Source organism: Penaeus vannamei, chromosome 16 (assembly GCF_042767895.1).
Source record: "Penaeus vannamei isolate JL-2024 chromosome 16, ASM4276789v1, whole genome shotgun sequence".
Lineage (NCBI taxonomy): Eukaryota > Metazoa > Arthropoda > Malacostraca > Decapoda > Penaeidae > Penaeus > Penaeus vannamei.
In genome coordinates, this window is record NC_091564.1 from 19,536,532 (window position 1) to 19,556,071 (window position 19,540).

The following is a 19,540-nucleotide window of genomic DNA, read 5'->3' on the forward strand; positions in this document are numbered from 1 at the left end:
TCTCCTCTCCCTCCCTCCCCTCTTCCATCCCTTTTCCCCCTCACTTTACCCCCCCCCCCTCTCATTCGTCCCCCTCCCCCAAATTCCCAGAAACTCTTCCTCCTCCCCCCCCCCTCAAAAAAAAAATCTCTCTCTCGTAAAGCTTGCATATGAACCCCATACTTACCGAAGCGTCTGTTATGAATCCTCGCGGCCGCCTCTCCTTCACCCTTCAGCCTCTCACTCTACGGATTTCGCTCTCCGCCTTTCGCTCTCGGCTGCGCGGAACACCTCGCCTGACGGGGAGCTCCTGCGCCGTTTCTCGCCTTCGCTCCGGGGGCTTGGTGTTTTTGCCTTATTTGGATGTAAATGCATAGATAGATAGATAAATGAATGAATGAATATGTATATATTTATTTACACACACACACACACACACACACACACACACACACACACACACACACACACACACACACACACACACACACACACACACACACACACACACACACACACACACACACACACACACACACACATATATATACATATATATATATATTATATATATACATATATATATATATATTTATAAATATTTATATACATATCGGTAGATAGATAGATTAATAGATATTATACATGTATGTATGAATATATGTTTATGAATTTATGTTCAAAAACATATACATAGTCAGAATAGTTGGATAGCTGAGTCCAGCATTGCGGAAACGAGTCGGATCGGTTAAGAGGATTTTTCTCCAACATCTGCACACACGCACACACACACATAAAGCACACACACATAAACGCACGCGCAGAGGTCTCCCCCACCCCACCCCCCCACACTCACTCACGCACTCACGCACAAAGTTTGTCCCTAGGCGCATTTCTGTTCCCATTTTATTCGTACATTTTTGGGCCAGTATCATGCCTGCTGAATAAAGATGATTGAATATTGGGCCTGTGTATAATAGGAGCTAATCAAGCGTTTTTGATTATCAGGCTGAATGGTTCACAAAGGAGGTGCTTACAGGGATGAGGGGAGAGGGGGAGGGGGGGCGAGAGGGGGAGGCAGGGCGGAGGTGAGAGACAGGGGGGGGGGGGGAGGAGAGGGACAGGGAGAGGGGGAAGAGGGAGGGAGCGAAGGAGAAAAGGAGAAAAGGAGGAGAGGAGGAAGGGAGAGAGGGGTATATATATATATATGTATATATATATATATATATATATATATATATATATATATATATATATATATATATATATATACATACATATATATATATATATATATATATATATATATATATATATATATATATATATATATACATATACATATACATATACATACATATATATACACATATATACACACATATATATATATCTTTCTATCTGTCTATATCTATATCTATCTATCTCTCTCTCTATATATATATATATATTTTTACATATACATGCATATATATACATATACATATACATATATATATAGAGAGAGACAGATTGGTGTGTGTGCAAATGGGGTTGATAGTTGTCTGCATTTTCCTTATCTCTCTCTTTCTCTTTCTTTCTTCCTCTTCCTCTTCTCTCTTCTCACTCAATCACTCACTCTCCCTCCCTCCCTCCCTCCCTCCCTCCCTCCCCCCTCTGTCCCTGACTTTCCCTCTCCTCTTATCATTCCTCCCCGTTCCTTAATCCCACTCTTCCTTCTCCTTCCCCCTTTCTCTTCCTCAACAGGCGCAAAAAAGAGAGAAAAAAACACCCACTCCACCTTGCTCCTCCCCTTACCTCTTCCCTCTTGCTTTATCTCGCCTCAAACTCAAATAATCCCTATACGACAAAAAAAAAAAAAAAAAAAAAAAGTACGGAAAGGTACAGTACAAGTGGTTTTATTGGATTCTCTCCCTCTCTCCCTTCCTCCTCTCGCGTGTTCTCCTCGCGAGTGCAGAAAAAAGACGAAACTTTTGATTTGGCTTAGATCACCTGCACCCTGCCTTGGACACGCGCGCCGGGATGGGCCGAGGGAGAGGAGGGAGGGAGGGATGAGTGGTGAAATTAGGGTTGTGGGTCCTTAGACTTTCTCCCCTCGCCGGCCGCACACCCCTCGGCTTGGAGATTCTTGAACGTTTTACTTCTTTTTTTTTTTTGGGGGGGGGGGGTATTTGCATTTTGTTGTGTTGGTTTATGGTGATCATCGCCTTCAGTATTATCCATTATCATCATCATCAACACCGTCTCCAACATCAACACCATCATCGATATCATTACCATTACCGATATCATCTCCATCACCAACTTCAGCACCATCATCATCACCAACACCATTTTCAACATCAACACCATCTCCATCATGCCCAACACCATCTTCAACACTACCATCACCATCACCATCTTCAACACCACCACCAACACCATCTTAACACCACCACCTCCGACATCACCAACACCATCTTCAACACCACCCTCAACACCCCCAACACCCCCAACACCCCAACACCATCTTAACACCACCACCTCCGACATTACCATCACCAACACCATCTCCAACACCACCATCACCACCACCCCCAACACCATCTCCAACACCACCATCACCACCATCCGCAGAAAAACCGCCTCAAAGACACAAAGCCCAGGACACGCCAACGAGACAGCGCGCGCCTCAGATGGACAGCCAGACAGACAGACACAGCTGAAAGAACCCGGCGGAGCGAGAGGGGGGGCGACGCTAAACAAGACTGCCACTCCGAGCCAGGCCTACACTTACCGCGTGTTGTAAATCCTAAAAAAAGGAAGAAAAAAAAGGAGAGAGAGAGAGAGGGAGAAGGGACAGGAGGTTAGGTGGGTGGAGGTGGGGATGGGGGGTAAGGAGGGAGGGAGGGAGGGAGAAGAGGGTGGGGTTGGTGGGGGAGGAGGGGTAGGAGGAGGAGTAGAAAGGGGAGGGGAGGGGGAATGGAGGGGGGGAGGGGAGGGGAGGGGAGATGGACAAAGTAATGCGATCGGCACGCGAGCTTTAACCGCCCCCCCCTCTCTCCCTCCCTCCTCCCCCTCCCCTTTTCCTCTCTCTCCCCACCCCCACCCCCTCCCCTTTTCCTCTCTCTCCCCACCCCCACCCCCCCCGCCCAATCCATTCCCCTCCCACGATCCAATCCTTTGTCTCCTTCCCCTCCCCTCCCCCTCCCCTCCCCTCTCCCCTTCCTCTTCTCCCTTACGGCCTTCCGTCCTAATGCTTATTATTGTTTGCCCAAGGATATAAGCCCTGCTGTGTTTGTGACATGTAGATTTGACCGACATGTTTACACGTTTTATTTGTTTTTTCCCATTTTTCTCCTCTCTACCTATCTATCTCTCTATCTCCCTCTCCCTCTCCCTTTGCTTCTCCCTCTCCCTCCCTCCCGGCCTCCCTTTCTCTCTCTCTCTCTCTCTCTCTCTCTCTCTCTCTCTCTCTCTCTCTCTCTCTCTCTCTCTCTCTCTCTCTCTCTCTCTCTCTCTCTCTCTCTCTCTCCCCTACCTCTCCCCCTCCCCCTCCCCTCCTCCCCCCCTCCCCTCCTCCCCCCCTCTCCCCCTCGCCCCCTCCCCTCCCCTGCCTCTCCTCCTCTCTCCTTCTCTCCCATTCTCCCTCTCTCCTTTTCTACCGTGTCAACCTCTCGTCATTCCAACCTCCGTGATATGGTATATTCAAGTCAGAAATGGGACGGAGGGGAAAAGCAGGAAAATAACCCTTATTTACGAGTGGCACTAGGAAGTCTAATCTTTTTTGTTTACATGTGTATGAAAGGGGAAGAAAATACCTAGCCCAGTTCTTCGTTTGATCTTATTTGTTTATTGGAAAGCCTATTCTCCTCGCCCGCCCCCCTCTTCTCCTCTTCCCTCCTCTTCCCTCCCTTCTTCTTCTCTCCCCTCCCCTCCTCTCTTCTCCTCTCCCCTCCCCTGTTCTCCTCTCCCCTCCCGTCCTTCCCACTCTTTCTCTCTCCTCCCCTCCCCTCCTCTCTTCTCTCCTCCCTTCCCCTCCCCTCCCCTCCCTTCCCTCCCTCTTCCCTCCCTTCCCCTCCCCTCCCCTCCCCTCCCCTCCCCGCCTCTCTTCTCTCCTCCCCTCCCCTCCCCTCCCCTCCCCTCCCCTCCCCTCAAAAGCGCGCTCAAACCCCACAAAATCTATGATGATATTCTCCATATTTCGTGTTTTAGGTTTTAGTGGATTGAAAGTTCGGAAAAGCAAAGGATTCTCCCTCCCCCCCCCCAAACTATACCCTCTTCCACTTCCCCCCTTTCTCTCTTCCTCCCTTCCCCTCCTCCACCTCCTCCTCTTCCCCTTCCCCTTATCTCTCTTTCCCCCTTCTCTCCCCCACTCACCTCTCTATCCCCCTTCCCCCCTTTCTTTCTCTCTCTCTCTCTTACCCTTCTCTACCCCCTTCCCACTCCCCCCTTCCTCCCCTCGCCAGTACTTTGCTGAGTAAATTTAATATGTGGAATATTGTCTCTTTTTCAGTGGCTACAGAATGGACGATTATTTGTCTTGTTCCTTGGATTTTGTTTACTAGTCCTTGTTTGAGAACGAAGGGGGTGGGGGGGGGTATTATCATTGTTGCTGTTATCATTATCATTGTTGTCTTTCTAGGCAACAATGTTGTCTTTATGTTATCGTTACTATCACTGTCACCTTCACTTTTCGCTTGATCAGCATCATTATCATTACCATTGTCATTATCATGATTATCATTATCGCTTTCATTATCATAATCATAATCATCATCATCATCATCAACATCTACATCAATATCATCACCATCATCATCACCAACAGCAAAAAGAGAAGTAAAAAAAACAAAACATAAAACAACAAAACCAAAACAACAAAACCATAAAGACAACGAAAACAAACATACCTACAAGCGCCGCCGGAGAGCGAGGCGACGCAACGAAGGCGAGCGACCGCAGCGCAGCCTCGCTCGCCGCTAGACAGAAGCACAAAAGCGAATTCCATAAAGTAGCGCTCTTCGCTTAACCTTTGCGACAGGGGCTTGGGGGCTTCAGACAAACTAAATTGGATATTAGATTTATCCCTTTCCCACTTTTCTTTGCGTATTTCTGCCGGGGTGTGCAGCTGATAACACTTGACAGCTGGGCTTACCGCTGGTGCAGTATCTCTGACGGTGTTTGCTCGGCTCTCTCTCTCTCTCTCTCTTGTTCTTTCTTTTTCTTCCTTTCTCTTTGGTTCTGGGTCTGTTTCTTGGTGTGTTTGTACGTCTTTCCTCTCTGTGTGGGTCTTCTTTGTTTTTGTTTGTTTCTCTCTCTGTCTCTGTCTGTCTGTCTGTATCTATCTATCTATCTATCTATTTATCTATCCATCCGATTGAGTGTGTCTCTGTCTGTCTGTCTGTATCTATCTATCTATCTATCTATCTATCTATCTATCTATCCGATTGAGTGTGTCTCTGTCTGTCTGTCTGTATCTATCTATCTATCTATCTATCTATCTATCTATCTATCTATCTATCTATCTATCAATTCATCCATCCATCCATCCATCCATCCATCCATCCATCCATCCATCCATCCATCCATCCATCCATCCATCCATCCATCCATCCATCCATCCATCCATCCATCTGTCTATCTATCTATCTATCCATCCGATTGAGTCAGTGAGTGAGAGAATGAAAGAGAAAGAAAGGTAAAAAGTTAGAAGCTATAGCAGAAGGAAAAATAATAGTAATGATGATGAAAATGTTAATCATAATAAAGATAATGATAATAGTAATAATAATATTAATAACAACAACAATAAGGATAATAATAATAACAATAATAGCATTAATAACATAAATAACAATAATAACAATGATAACCATAGCATTATTCATTAAAACAACAACAATCACAAGAACAAAAACGAAAACAGAACAAACGAGGAGGCAAAACAAAGCCAAACAAAGCGCCGTAAAACCGCCCGACCCAAGCGACCAGCAATCACCCTCTGAATTGTAGTGCGCGCAAGCAAGCGAGCAAGCAAGCAAGCAAGTAAGCAAGCAAGCAAGCAAGCAAGCAAGCAAGCAAGCAAGAAAGCAAGAAAGCAAGCAAGCAAGCAAGCAAGCAAGCAAGCAGGCAGGCAGGCAGGCAGGCAGGCAGGCAAGCAAGCAGGCATCAGGGAAAGATCAATAAGTGTCTGCATGTGCAACTGGGTCACGTGGACAATGACCCTGCATGAGCGAAGGGGGAGGGGGAGAGAGGGGGACTAGGAGAGGGGAAAGAGAGAAGGAGAGGGGCGATGGGGGGAGGGGAGAGGTGAGGGGAAAGAGAGAGGAAGGGGGGCGATGGGGGAGATTGAAGGGAAAGAGAGAAGAGAGGTGATGGGGGCAGAGGGGAGGGGAGAGAAGGACAAGGAGAAGGGAAAGAGAGAAAAGGAGAGGTGATGGAGGGAGAGGGAAAGAGGAAAAGGAGAGGGGAAAGGGGGGTGGAGAGAGGGGAAAGAGGAAGAGGAGAGGTGATGGGGGGCTAGGAGAGGGGAAAGAGAGGAACGGGAAGAAAGAAAAGTAAAATGAAAGGAGAAACAGAGAGAAAGAAGGAATGAAGGAGAGTGGGAGAGAGCAAGGCTTGTGTGAGGGGGGATGGGGGGGGAGGGGGGGAGTGGCCCAAATGCAGGGGAAGATAAATGCTCTTTGTGTTTCGTTCATGGATCTGTTCTTCGTTATCTTTTTTTTTCTTTTTGTATCCCTCCCTGCACGTATTCTGCCTATTTGCCTGTCTATCTCTATGTCGGTTTATCTATCCACTTCCCAATATGTCTATGTATGTATCTACCCACCCAAAACACATACATATATACTTGCATATACATATACATACATTTATGTGTGTATATATATATATGTATATATATATATATATATATATATATATATATATATATATATATATATATATATAGATTATATATATAGATTATATATATAGATTATATATATACATATATATTCATATATATTCATATATATTCATATATATACATATATATATACATACATACATACAAATACATACATATATATACATATATATACACTTACAGATGCATACATATACATATAAATACATATACACATATACACATATACATATACCTATATATCCTCTACAATCCAAGTCAACCCAGTTCAATCCAATTCAAGCTTCAGTCAACATAGGTCAACCCAAGGCAAGATGAATCAACCCAACTCTACCCGAGTTATTCTAGAGCAAACTAGGTCAATCCAAGTCATGTTTTTTCCCGCAATTTTTAGCTGATATCCTTGTCAATTGAGCTGCTTCGGTCATTCACCTCGTGTTGAAAAAAATAGAAAGAGTTAAAAAAGAGAATTAGAAAACGAAAAAAAATATTCAGTATGTTAGTGAATGACACGTGCGTGAGTTGGAAATCCTTTTGCTTTCGATATACTCACGCAGACCAGGGTAGGAGGGGGTGGGGTGGGGGATTAGGGGGTAAAAGGGGGTGAGGAAGAAAGGGGTTGGGGGAGACACCACCATCATTTCCACATTTTCTTTCTTCTTCCTCATCTACTTCTTCTCCTGCTCTTCCTCCTCCTCTTTCTTCTTCTTTTCCACCCCTTTCCCCCTCCCCGTCCTCCCCCCCACCTTTTTCTCCCCTCCTCCCCTCCTTCCCCCTCCCTCTCCCTTCCTCCCCCCTCCCTCTCCCCTTCCTCTCCCCTCCTCCCCTTCCTCCTTCCCCCTCCTTCTCCCACCCCCTCCCTTCTATCACTCTCTCCCTCCCTCCTCCTCTTCGTGAATACCGTTTCCACTTATCACGCGATGGCAGCCGCGGCCTGAGTGACGGGCCTGTCTCTCTCCCGCCCAGCTGACTGTCTAATTGACTGGAGACAACCAGTCAATCAGTCACTCGGTCGGCAGGCGAAGGAAGGGAGTGAGATTCTTCGTTGTAAAAGCAGCTGTTGGAGGCTTTGGGTTCTTTTCCTTGTTATTGTTGTTGTTATTACTATTATTTTATTATTGCTACTACTACTACTAATATTATTATTATTGTTATTGTTATTATTATTATTATTATTATTATTATTATTATTATTATTATTATTATTATTATTATTATTATTATTATTATTATTATTATTATTTTATTATTATTGTTATTATTGTTGTTGTTATTGCTTTTATCGCTATTATTTTCATTTATTATTATTAGTTTTCCTGCCTAATTTCTTTCTTATTGCGCCAGATTCTCTCTCTCTCTCTCTCCTTCTTCTTCTCAACTCACTGCTTTCTCTGTTTCCCATTCCTCCCTTCCTTACTTCCTTTCCCCTTTTCCCCTCATTTCCCCGCACTTCCTTTCCTTCCTCCCCTTCCCCACCTCATTTCCCCCACCCCCTGCTTCCCCCCCTTCCCCCGCCTCGTCTCGTATTCCTCTTGCTTGCTCGTGTCATTGGCCTCGGCGTCTGGGGGAAAATTCCCTCCCTGGCGCTGCTATTTTTAGGGGAAATAACAGGAGGGATTGGAAATTCTAGGGAATTTTTAAAGAATGCTGCAAAGAAAAAAAAGAAACGGTTTCTGATGCGTATTTAAGGTTCAAGTTTGTTAAGAATGGGTTATAAATTGGGTTTTAGGAGATTTCTTTATAATTGGTTTGGGATTTTAAGGAAAAGAAAGATATGGCGGTACCGTTTCTCTTTCTAGGAAAATGTACAATATTATCACAATTCTATCCAGAATAACAGCAATAGAAGTAAATACAGCATAGCAATAAGAAGACTGGCAACAGAAAAAGAAAATAAAACCCACGTCATCTACCTCCCAGAGTAGACGAAGAAAAACGATCTACCGTAAGATAAAGCCTCGCTAACCGTGACCTCCTTTGCTTGAGCGCCAAAGGCCATCGATCTGCCGAGGACGAAGGAAGGAAGACGTGGGAGGGGTTGGGTGGGGTTCCTTGGGCGGGGTGGGGTTGTGGGGCGCGGGGGTTGTGGAGCGCGGGGGGTTGTGGGGCGCGGGGGGGTTGTGGGGCGTGGGAGGGGGTGTTAAGTGGTAGGGTGACGGGGTGGGGTGGGGAGGGGGTTCTGGGGATTCCCCTTGGGGTGTTTTTCGTGGGTTGTAGGGGGGTTGTTTTGGGTGGTGGGGTTGAAGAGTTCTCTGAGGGGTTCTTCTGGGGTTTTGAGGGAGACAGAGACAGAGAGAGGGGGAGGGGAGGAAAAGAGAAAGAGAAAGAGAAGGAAAGAAAAAGAAAAATAGACTGAGAAAGAGCAACAGATTAATAAAGAGAAAGAGAAGAAGGAGAAGGAGAGAGAACGATCGAAAAGAGCGAAGAAAATGAGAGAGAGAGAGAACACAAAAATATAATTATAACAAGAACACCATAATTACTCAAATCACCGAATCACGCCTTTTGTCGCTGGTTATTATCAGATCGATTCCTGTCTCGTGTGTTTTTCTCCCTCAATGGCGGTTGACGTTAATCAATTCCCGGATGATATTTTGATGTGATTTTGCCGCATTATTCTCGACTCGATAATTATTGCATTATTGTTTTTTTGTTTGTTTGTTTGTTTTTTGTTTTTGTTTGAACATTTTCGATAAAAAATGTATTAGTTTTTTTGTCTCTTTGTTTGTATAATTTGTAGCGGTTCAATGGTAAGATAAATTATTATTTTTTTTTTAGAAAATTGGAAGAAATGGTAATGATAAAAAGTGTCTAAAGATTTATTTGAATTTTGAGGATAATTTGGTGTGATTTTCCTGTATTATTCTCGACGCGAAAGTTATTGTATTTTTGGGGTCATTTTTCTTTTTGTCTTCTTTGTATCTTTTTGAAAAAGGGATGTGTTTTCTTTGTATAATTTGTTTGTAGTTCGTTGTTGCCTTCTTTGTATAAATTGGTAGCGGGCACAACGGTAGAAAAATGAAACTTAGATAGGAAATGAAGGAAATTGTAATGAAAATGTCTAAAGATTTATTTGAAGGTGAATAATCTAATGATTTATTTGAATGTGAATATTCAAGTAAAAAGAAATAATTAAGGAAGACCTCGAGCCCAAACTCACCCAAACTCACCCCCCCCCCCCCTTCTCTCTCTCCCACAGTGCAGTCGTTGCGAAGCCATTGTGATTCCTCCCGACCAGAGACTGAGTTTCTTCAGTGACTACAGCCGGACTCACGCCTGCCCCTCCTGCGGCCACGTCGACCACCACTTCGTGAAGCCCCTGACGTCCTTCGTGAGGGACGACAGGCAGGCGTGGTAGTGGCTGGCGTCCTCGGGTCCCCCCCCCCACACCCTCACCCCCGCCCAGCGCTTCAGGCCCGGTGGGTGACGCGGCGGCGCTTGCTGCTGTTGGCTCGCTATTCCTTTCTTCATTTTCATTCTTTATTTGTTTGTTTATTAATTGCTTGAGTTTTTGACACGATTGGGTAGTATGGTAGGATCTTCTCTCTTTTATAGGTATGAGTGGTTTTACATTTTTTTTTTTCTTTCTTTCTTTTTTTTTGCAACAGGTAACTGCTTAGATAATGATCTTATGACAATGTTTCAGTAATTTATTTTCATAGTTTTTTATCATCTTTCGCTTTACTAGCAAATATCCCGAATATTATAGAATATATTACATTAATTCAGGGATAAATGAGTAGGGAATGGATTCAGTTTCTTAGTAATTTTCTCAGAGCCCAGTATGATAATATCAACCTAGAATCATGATGAATATTCCTTTTCTATCTTTTTCACAGGGGAATATACCCCCTTCCTTATCCCTTTTATTGCAGAATATATTATTATTATTATTTTATTTCTCCTCTCCCAACAGGACCAGCCTTGGCCGGGGTCTACGTGCCCATTACACTCATATAACACATACATCCCTTTGTTTGGCGTTGTCACCTTCAGAAAAGAGTGTGTATAGTGAACTTACTTTGTCTTTTGGAAATGAAGCAAGGACAGGACCGAACAAATAGCCAAAGTGAAAATGGACCGAGAAGGAAAAGGAAGTGAAAAGAAACAGAGAATGCGAGCGAGAGAGAGAGAAAGAAAAACAAGGAAGCATGGTATTTTTTGAAAAAGTAATCATAAATATAACGAGAAAGGAAAACGTTAAGACATGGGCTGACTGGAAAGGGTGTGAGTGTAGTCAGTCATTTTTCTCCCCCCCCCCCCCAGCCAAAACCAACCCACCACACACATACATTGGTTCTTTGCTAGGTTGTTCAGAAAAATGAAATTCGTGTGTGTGTGTACTTCTGCAAGAGATGGAAGAAGGAAGATTTCATTGCCTTTGTCGCGAGTTCGAAGATTTATGCAGAGAAGAGGAGAGGAAGATCAAGAAGCTGGCTTTGATAGGGTTTTAGTCTCTTAAAACATTCCAGATGATGGAAGTGTGAAGACCCTTTCTGTCTGTTACACAAAAGGAGGCAGAGGATGGCATTGATGTGGTCGGTGAGGAAGAAGGAAGATGGAGGGCGGAAGGAGGCGAAAGAGGAGAAGGAGGAGAAGAAAAGAGAGGAGAAGTGAGTGAGAGAGAGAGAGAGAAAGTCTAGAAGGAAAAGATTTTTTAAAAGTGCGTGTGGGAGGTGTGGAGTCTCCCTCAGGAGGCTCATTTTACGCTGAAAAATATCCAAAGGACCGTGTTATGGAAGTCTTTTTTTGCGGAAAATAAATGACTTGAGAAGGACAGTGAGGTGTTGGCGAACGCAGCGGCACTTCTTCAGGTGTTGCTTGAATGGACGACTTGATGCTGCCGAAGAAGGGAGAAGGAGAGAGAGGGAGAGGAAAAGGAAAAAAAAGGTGTAGATAAAAAACATTTTATCTCCTGATGTGTCTTGTGTTTGGAACTAATGATGCTTTTGAAGTGTTGTTTGTTTTTATACAGAAAAAGGAAGAAATCTTAAGAAAACTGAAAAAGTCTGCTGCACAACACCATGGTTTGATACCATACCTGCCAAGGAGAGTGTCCGAGAATCAAATTCTGGGCATGTTTCTAGTGTGAATGGCTCGGAAAGAGATAGATGTAAAAAAATGTACTTATGTGGACAATTGGTGTGTTTTTATACGAGTACATATTTTTTTTTTAAGAAGCCCAGATTTTAAGGTGTCTGCCGGGGAAAATTTAAAAAGTAGACAGACTCAAACAAAAACTTTAAAAAACTACAAAAAACTACAAAAAAAATATTACAGGAACCCATATGGAACCGGGGGATACTTTGTCTTTGTAATGTTTAATTAGTCCACCGGAAAGACGTGGACGGATGTAAATAATGATAGAGAATAGTCGTATGCTAATTGTGTGATCTCCTATGCTGTATACAACTTTATTCCATAAGTCCGATTTTAATGTTTCATCGTAGAGATAGTCCATAAAAAATCCTTGCTGATATAGCGCCCGAGACAAACAAACAAACAAAAGAGATGAACTTACAACCCCGTTTTATGAAATTTGCAACGTGGAAAGAAAAAAACAAGATAAAACAGACAAACATGATTTGGAAGATGATTTCAACAACAATGACGATGACAGTGTGGATGAAAAAAGATTGAAAAAGAAAATGGAGGTGAGTTAAAAAGACGATGGAGAGTAAAAAGAAGAAATGTCGAAGGAATAAGTGTTAACAGCGATGAAAGGAGGAAGAGGAGGTCGTGGTGATGATGCGAGGGCGTGGACGAGGAGGTGATGAAGTGAAGAAGTGGAGGAGATATCGGGAAGGAGAGGAAGAGGAGGTCGTGGCGATGAAATAGGACGTGGAGGTAAATATGAAGACAGCGAAGAAAGGAAGAGAAGTGGGACAGAAAAAGGAAAAAGAAAATTCAAACGTTTAGGAAAAAAATAATTGGCGGTTAATTCCATCTTGTAAAATTGGCCAAAAAACGACAAAAAACAACAACATAGAAAGGAGAACAACAACGATGAGAGGGGAGATAGAAGAGCGGATGGTGAATGAAGAGAAAAAAGAGAGAGAAGGAGAACGAAGAAGACAACAACAAGAAGTAAGATATTGTCCACAGACAGAACGCGGAAGAGGAGGAAGAGAAGAAAAAAAAAACACGAAACGAAATCAAGAATAACAGCAAGAGAGAGAGAGAGAAACGGAAGAAAGAGATAAAACAGAGAAACCGGAAACCAACCCCCCCCCTCAAACCACAAAACCACTCGAACCCCACGTCCAGAACGGCAAAGGTGGGAAAGGGAGAAGAGAGAGAAAGTGGCGAATAACGGAAGAGATAGAGAGAGAGAAAAGCGAACATCAATAGATGGAAGAGAAAGAGAAGAAAGAGAGAAAGGAATATCGGAAAGTAGTCGTGTTAACGAAGACGGGAATCCATCCGGTAAAGAAGAAAAGAAGAGAGAAAAAAGAAAAAGGTAAAAACTCGAAGCGAAGAAGAAAGAAGAAAAGAAGCCAAGATAGAATAAAAAAAAATAACGAAGACCCAAGATCCGAAGAAGGAAAAGGAGAAACAGAAGACGCAAGAGAAGGACGAAGAAAGAAAGGACCTGGTTTTCATCACGACCTTCCCCCCCACCCCCACCCCACCCTCAATCCCCACCCCCACCTGCCCCACCCACCCCACAATCAACCTCATCGAGCGACAGGTGAAGGCAGTGAACCTCCTCCTTCACACACGCGGGGAAAGGAAGAGAGGAACCTTAATGCCTGTAAGTTAGTTCAATGTGCACTCTTTTCTATTTTCTTTGTAAAATTTAGCCCCCAGGTGGAAATTGAAAAAAAAACAGCAGCAGCAACCATTTAAAAAAAAAATTCCCACCCACCTAAAAAAAAATATGGAATTATATATATATAAACAATTATATTATTAATGATTACTGATGCTTCCACTTTTCAAGGTGGTGTATTTCTTTTTTTTTTTTTTTTTTTTTTTTTGCTTACGATGTAGGGATGATCATGGTTTCAAGATGATGATGAGACATAGGAAAACAACTTTTTAAATATCTCCGTATTGAATGTATAAGGTACATTTATATATGTAGCTTCAATTTGTACTGTGAGAATGATTCTGATCTTTGCCCCTTTCCGTCCGCTAGCCAGTGTGACGTAGTGACAGAAACATTTTTAAAAAGGGCAAAAAACTGAAGTAATTATCAACTTTTCAAAATTTTAATGCTGCGAAAGAAACAAAATATGTAGAATTATTTTTTTTCATTGGCATTGTCGATCTAGATTATGATCTTTGACAGACAGAACTCATTAGAAGATTATCTTGTTTCTTTTTTTAATAATGTCAGGTATATGAAGATAACTGTTGAATTTTCAAACTAAATAAGAGATCAAACACCCTTATTAATTTTCTCAGTCGGATAACCGTATTAGAAAATACAAAACAGATGCCAGGGCGAAAGGGCAAGTGTCAGAAACATTCACACTTTTTGCTTCCGTTGTGCAAGGAATCTGAGATTAGGCTTAGGAAGTCAAGGAAAAGCAAATTAAGAGTCTTAAATATTTTTCCTGAAAAAGTCACAAGTCAAAACTGTTTTGGAGGAAAAAGGTAAACATTTAAAAATGTCAGATCAGATTCTTTACAATATAATGTTGGGAGAAAGATTGCGGTAGCTTCGGCAGAGAAATGTGGAAGATGTCATGTCGTCTAAACTTTTGACGTTTTTTAAATGGAAGAAATACGTTTTTAAAATCATTATTAAGAAAACTCGCGTCTTTGGAACAAGCAAGATTACAGCTATCGAATTGAGGAAAATGGAAGGAAAAGTTTCTTTGAGAAGAAAAGTTGAAGGTTTTTTTCGAAGTAGGTCGATACATAATTCCCGATTGTGAAGTTGAAGATCAAATCCATTTTATAGCAAGTAACTACCAATCAGAAGAGAACTGACTCCACGACGTCTGTTTTTTTTTTTTTTTTTTCTTTTTTGAAATTTTCAACCAAAAACCTGAATTTGCTGAGTGTGTGTATGCTTTGAGATGACTGATCATTGTGAACTCATACCATCACACCTCATTTCGAACCTTCACAATTTTTCCTAAAATCTCATTTCGTTGTTCATTAGAGAGTGTGAAAGGTTTAAAGAAAATCGAGTCACCATTCAAATCGGAAAATACAGTTAGTTCAATCAAAAAGAAAGTGAAAAAACAAACAAACAGATTGACCACAGATGACATCAGCGACCTGCCAACCCCACCCCTTACCTTGACCCCCCATCCCATACTAGAGCTATGACCTGACTTCTTCGGCTTGACCTCAGCTATATTATGTGCATTGTTAGGCTATAAGCTATATGGGACCTGATATTTTGACCAATACTACCATCGACTCTGCGGTATGCATTGGGCACGTGTTGGACCTTATCATAGGTGGATCTGTAAACGACTTGAGACGGATTTCGGATCTGGAAACGTACGTTTTAAGACGAATTTTGGATCTGCAAACGTTTTAAAGCGAACTTCGGATCTGCAAACGTTTTAAGACAAGTTTCGGATCTGTAAACGTTTTAAGACGAATTTCTCTGGATTTAGGAATCGATGGGTAACTTTTTTTCTTCGTTTGGTAACCTTTGCTCATGGATTGTGTGGCGAGATTGAAAAAATACATGTTTAAAGTTGTACCTTTCAAATATAGAATATTAAAATATTGATGGATAAAATCTTGAATATTTAGTACATGGTTTCCGCAATTAAAACAATATCAAAATTCAAGAGTGGACAGTACATCACAGCAACACAAAAATATTTCTGGTCGTCTTTGTTGACACAGAAGCTTGACCGCGCCATGACCAAAGGTTTTGACAACGCCAGCGACAGAAGTGGGCTTCATTCAAATGGCCTCCGATTCAGGAAAGAAATTAGCCAGAATTTTTTTTATTCTGTAGCTCTATACCGTGTTGATGGGAGAATCAAAGGACACTCTTTTGGAAAAGAGAAGTGAAATGTAAATGAATCGTAATTTTATCTTTATTATTATTATTATTAACTGTGTGTATATTCAGCGTTTTGAAAGGCTAGAATCACCCGGAAGAAGGATGAGACTAGAGAAAGGGGAAGCAAATAGGACGGTCTTGAGAGCCAATGGAACGTCAGCTTAATTTGATTCGTATTTTCAATTATTCCGGAAAATGTTGACTAGACAAAGATAGATTTTCATATAGAGAGAAAACATTCGGCTTTTTTTTAAGGACCTAATTCTCAAGAACACTTCGGAGGTAAGGGTTGTGAAAGAAAACCCTTTATTTTTTTATTTTTTTCTTTGGTACCTTCGGGAACCAAGAGTCGATACCAGACCAGACCGTAAGACAGACCCTCCTAAATCTTTTGCTTCCTCTCTTTCTAAGACCATGTACACTCACCTACAGTATTTTTGCCTCACGGAGTATAAGAACGGGGCTTGGATTTCAAACCTGGGAGAATTCTCGAGCGACTGGGAGGAAAAGGAGGACGAGGATGGGGAGAGTGTTCAGTCGAGGACTTCTTAAGTACCCATGAGGAGGACTTTCCGTTTATGCTCCCCCTTCCCCCCACATGCAAATAAATAAGTAAAAGGGATTGTGAAATAAAGGTAAATCTTGGTTATTTTAATTCATATGTCTATTCCATCCGACCTGCCCCTCCCACTCCCTTTCGTAACCAGATTTCTCCCACAAGCTTCATGGTTTTCAAGAATAGAATTTGAATCAACAACCACCACCACAACAAGCTACATCTTTGGCTCAAATTTCTTGATTGTATATAGTAGACTTGTAGGCCTATTCGTAAGTTAGGATCAAGGTATAAGGAACTCAATAGTAATAAAGGTTGAAATACAGTGCATCATGTTTTGTTCGCTTGCTACTTTTGATCAGTTAGTGGAATGGAACCCAATTTTCTTCGAATTAGAATGTGCCTTGACATGGATTAAAAAAATTAAAAACCAAATAAAAAAATGAATCGATAGATATGTGTTGCTTCTTATTTCAAATTGGCATGATTTGTAATTATTATGATTATGGGAAATAAATTTACTTTTGTACCCTAATTGGCTCTCGTCTTTTTTCAAATTCCATTTTCTCTCAGTTTATGATGACTGGCCAGGTCTGTCTAATTGATTGACCTGGCTCGCCTTCTTATCCAAAAAACAACAATAAAGAAAAAACTGAAACACAAAACACACAAAATCAGACATGAAATTCTCTCTTTTTAGAAGGAATAATGATAACAGAAGAAATTGATTTCACAGAATCATAGACTTGAATGTTGGTTGAACAGCTTCACACAAGTATGAGATGGATTCAGAGATGTGAAAGTTGACTGAAAAGATTGATACATTGACTTCAGAGTTGGTTTAACACGGATTCCTAGACTTGACTCGTGTATGCAGTAATCACGACTTAAATAACCAAATTCTCAAATGACAATGCAATCCTATTTAAAGAAAAAGAACCAGTGTTCTCTTACTTGGCAAGAACATGAGTAAGTTGGTGGACTCTGAGAGAGACAAAATTTCTTCAGGTTGGTAAGTAAAGGTGTAATGAGATGGAAAAAAAAAAATTGAAGATCATTTTGGAATCAAAAAGAGAGAAAGAAAGAAAGGAAAAAAAAGAAAGTTAATAAAGATCTGATAATCAAGAACTGCAATCTTCCATGTTGATGAACGAGCCCAGAGAGGTTCTTTCTACACACGGAAGATTATAAAAAAACAAATCCAAAAAAGAAAAGAAAACTAAACAGACCAAAAAAATAATAAAAGCAAAATATAAAATGAAAAACCAATCCTCATTACCCTCACCCAAAATTGTACATACTTATTCTCCTCCTTCCACCAACAAACTCCTGTTGCATCTTGCACAAGCCATGCCAGGAACGAAGCGAAGGCCCGCTGTTCGTGGGCGTGCACTTTTCCAGGACATTAAACCCCGAGACACTGGCACGGGCGCACTCTCGGCTGCGGCAGTACAAAGGGGGCTGTGGGCGAAGGCGGTGTCGCTCCGGCTTGGCAACTGTGGGTTCTTCACGTCTCTTTGTATATGTGTATGTATATGTACGTGTGTATGGTTGTAGACGTATGCACATTGGTTTCTGTTTATATACGTGCATCACTGTATATGCATTTGTATGAACACGCACATGTGTGTACATATGTATTGATATGTATGTATTATTTTCTTGCTCATTATTTTAACTTCCCCCTCTTTGACGTGTTTATCTCCTCCACGAATCTACGTACTTACATATCTCTTTCATTTACTGTCTTGCCACTTTCTCTTATCTCTTCTTCCTACCGCTCTGTGTGTGTGTTATTCACATTTGCCAATTCCTTCGTTTTCTATCCCTTCCTTGACAAATTTTGTTAACAGAGGGATTTCCAATCCATTCATTTCTTTCCCCATTTCCTCACTTCTAAGCTCTTCAACTCCCAAACATATTGTTCTTGAAGACTAATAAATGTACAGCTTTTCACTACACGCTGTAGAACACACACTCACGCTCCCTGATAATGTAGCCATACAAATTTCTACAGAGTTTGATAGCTTCTTGGAATTCCCTTGCCTCGACCTTCTTCGTTTCGTGTGAATGAGGGTTCCAATACTCATTAGATATATAAACATTTTGGATAGGAATTCAGAAGATTAGCAATTCAACATTTTCGTGAGCCTTTGTACTTAGTTGCTTTCAAATCTTTCGGTATTGTATATTTTGCATAAGTGTCATGACTATGTTGAATTTCTATGCTTTTTTCTTGCTATTTTCTATGACCTTCTATGTGCTTTGATTTGCTCAATAGGCAAAGACGTGGAACCCATTTAATCTTAATGGTGAAGGACCCAATTCTCTTATATTTCTTTTGCATTATTATTAGGAATATTATCTTCTCACACATTGCTTTTAAGGATAACGGAAAAGAAACAGAACTTGGAGTTGTCTCATTTGGAAGGGACGGCGTTTCCCCCTCGCTTCGAAATGAGGACAAGAAAATATCCAAAACGATACGATACACTTTTTCTCCCGTATTTGTTCTTCCTTTTCTACCTGAAAGCTCTGGCTATGTCTCTCGAGGAGTTCCCGGCAACGTTTCGGAAAGCAATTGCGAGGAACCTTGCGAGGAACGACCGAGAGCCCGCCGTCTGCATTCTCTTCCTCGGTATGAAAACAGTAGGATAAATAATAAACATAAATATCTTTCTCCTTACAGAATAACCTCTACACTTGACCCAATACATACAAGACTTTTTTGTAGATATATAAATATAGGATTAAGGCAAACTCCCACACTTGCATAGATATTAAGTTGTGTGACTGAGGTGTCCTGTGTTGATGGAGTTTCCTGCGCCAGGTGTCCCAAGGGGCCAATTGCGGACGGACCTCGACAAGGCAGAGGAGGGAGGAGACGGCGGACGGACAGGGATCGAACGCTTGTGCTCGCACCGGAGACTTTGGGAGCCCAAACAGAGCACTGGAGGCTTAGATGGAGGTGGAAGGTGGCCAGGGAGAAGGAAGACACACACACACACACACACACACACACACACACACACACACACACACACACACACACACACACACACACACACACACACACACACACACACACACACACACACACACACACCTATTTCCAGCACAGAACGCGCGC

At 41.9% G+C, this 19,540-nt stretch overlaps 1 protein-coding gene across 1 annotated transcript in view; it reads left to right on the top strand.

The window, feature by feature from the left end:
- heca (hdc homolog, cell cycle regulator) overlaps positions 1–16,945 on the top strand; it is a 120,162-nt gene extending 103,217 nt beyond the window's left edge. The window contains exons 5-6 of the mRNA XM_070131619.1: positions 10,071–10,290; positions 10,788–16,945. Coding sequence (XP_069987720.1) covers positions 10,071–10,229 — 159 coding nt within the window. The 3' untranslated portion in view covers positions 10,230–10,290; positions 10,788–16,945. The remainder of the gene's footprint in view (positions 1–10,070; positions 10,291–10,787) is intronic.
- Positions 16,946–19,540: the final 2,595 nt, after the last annotated feature.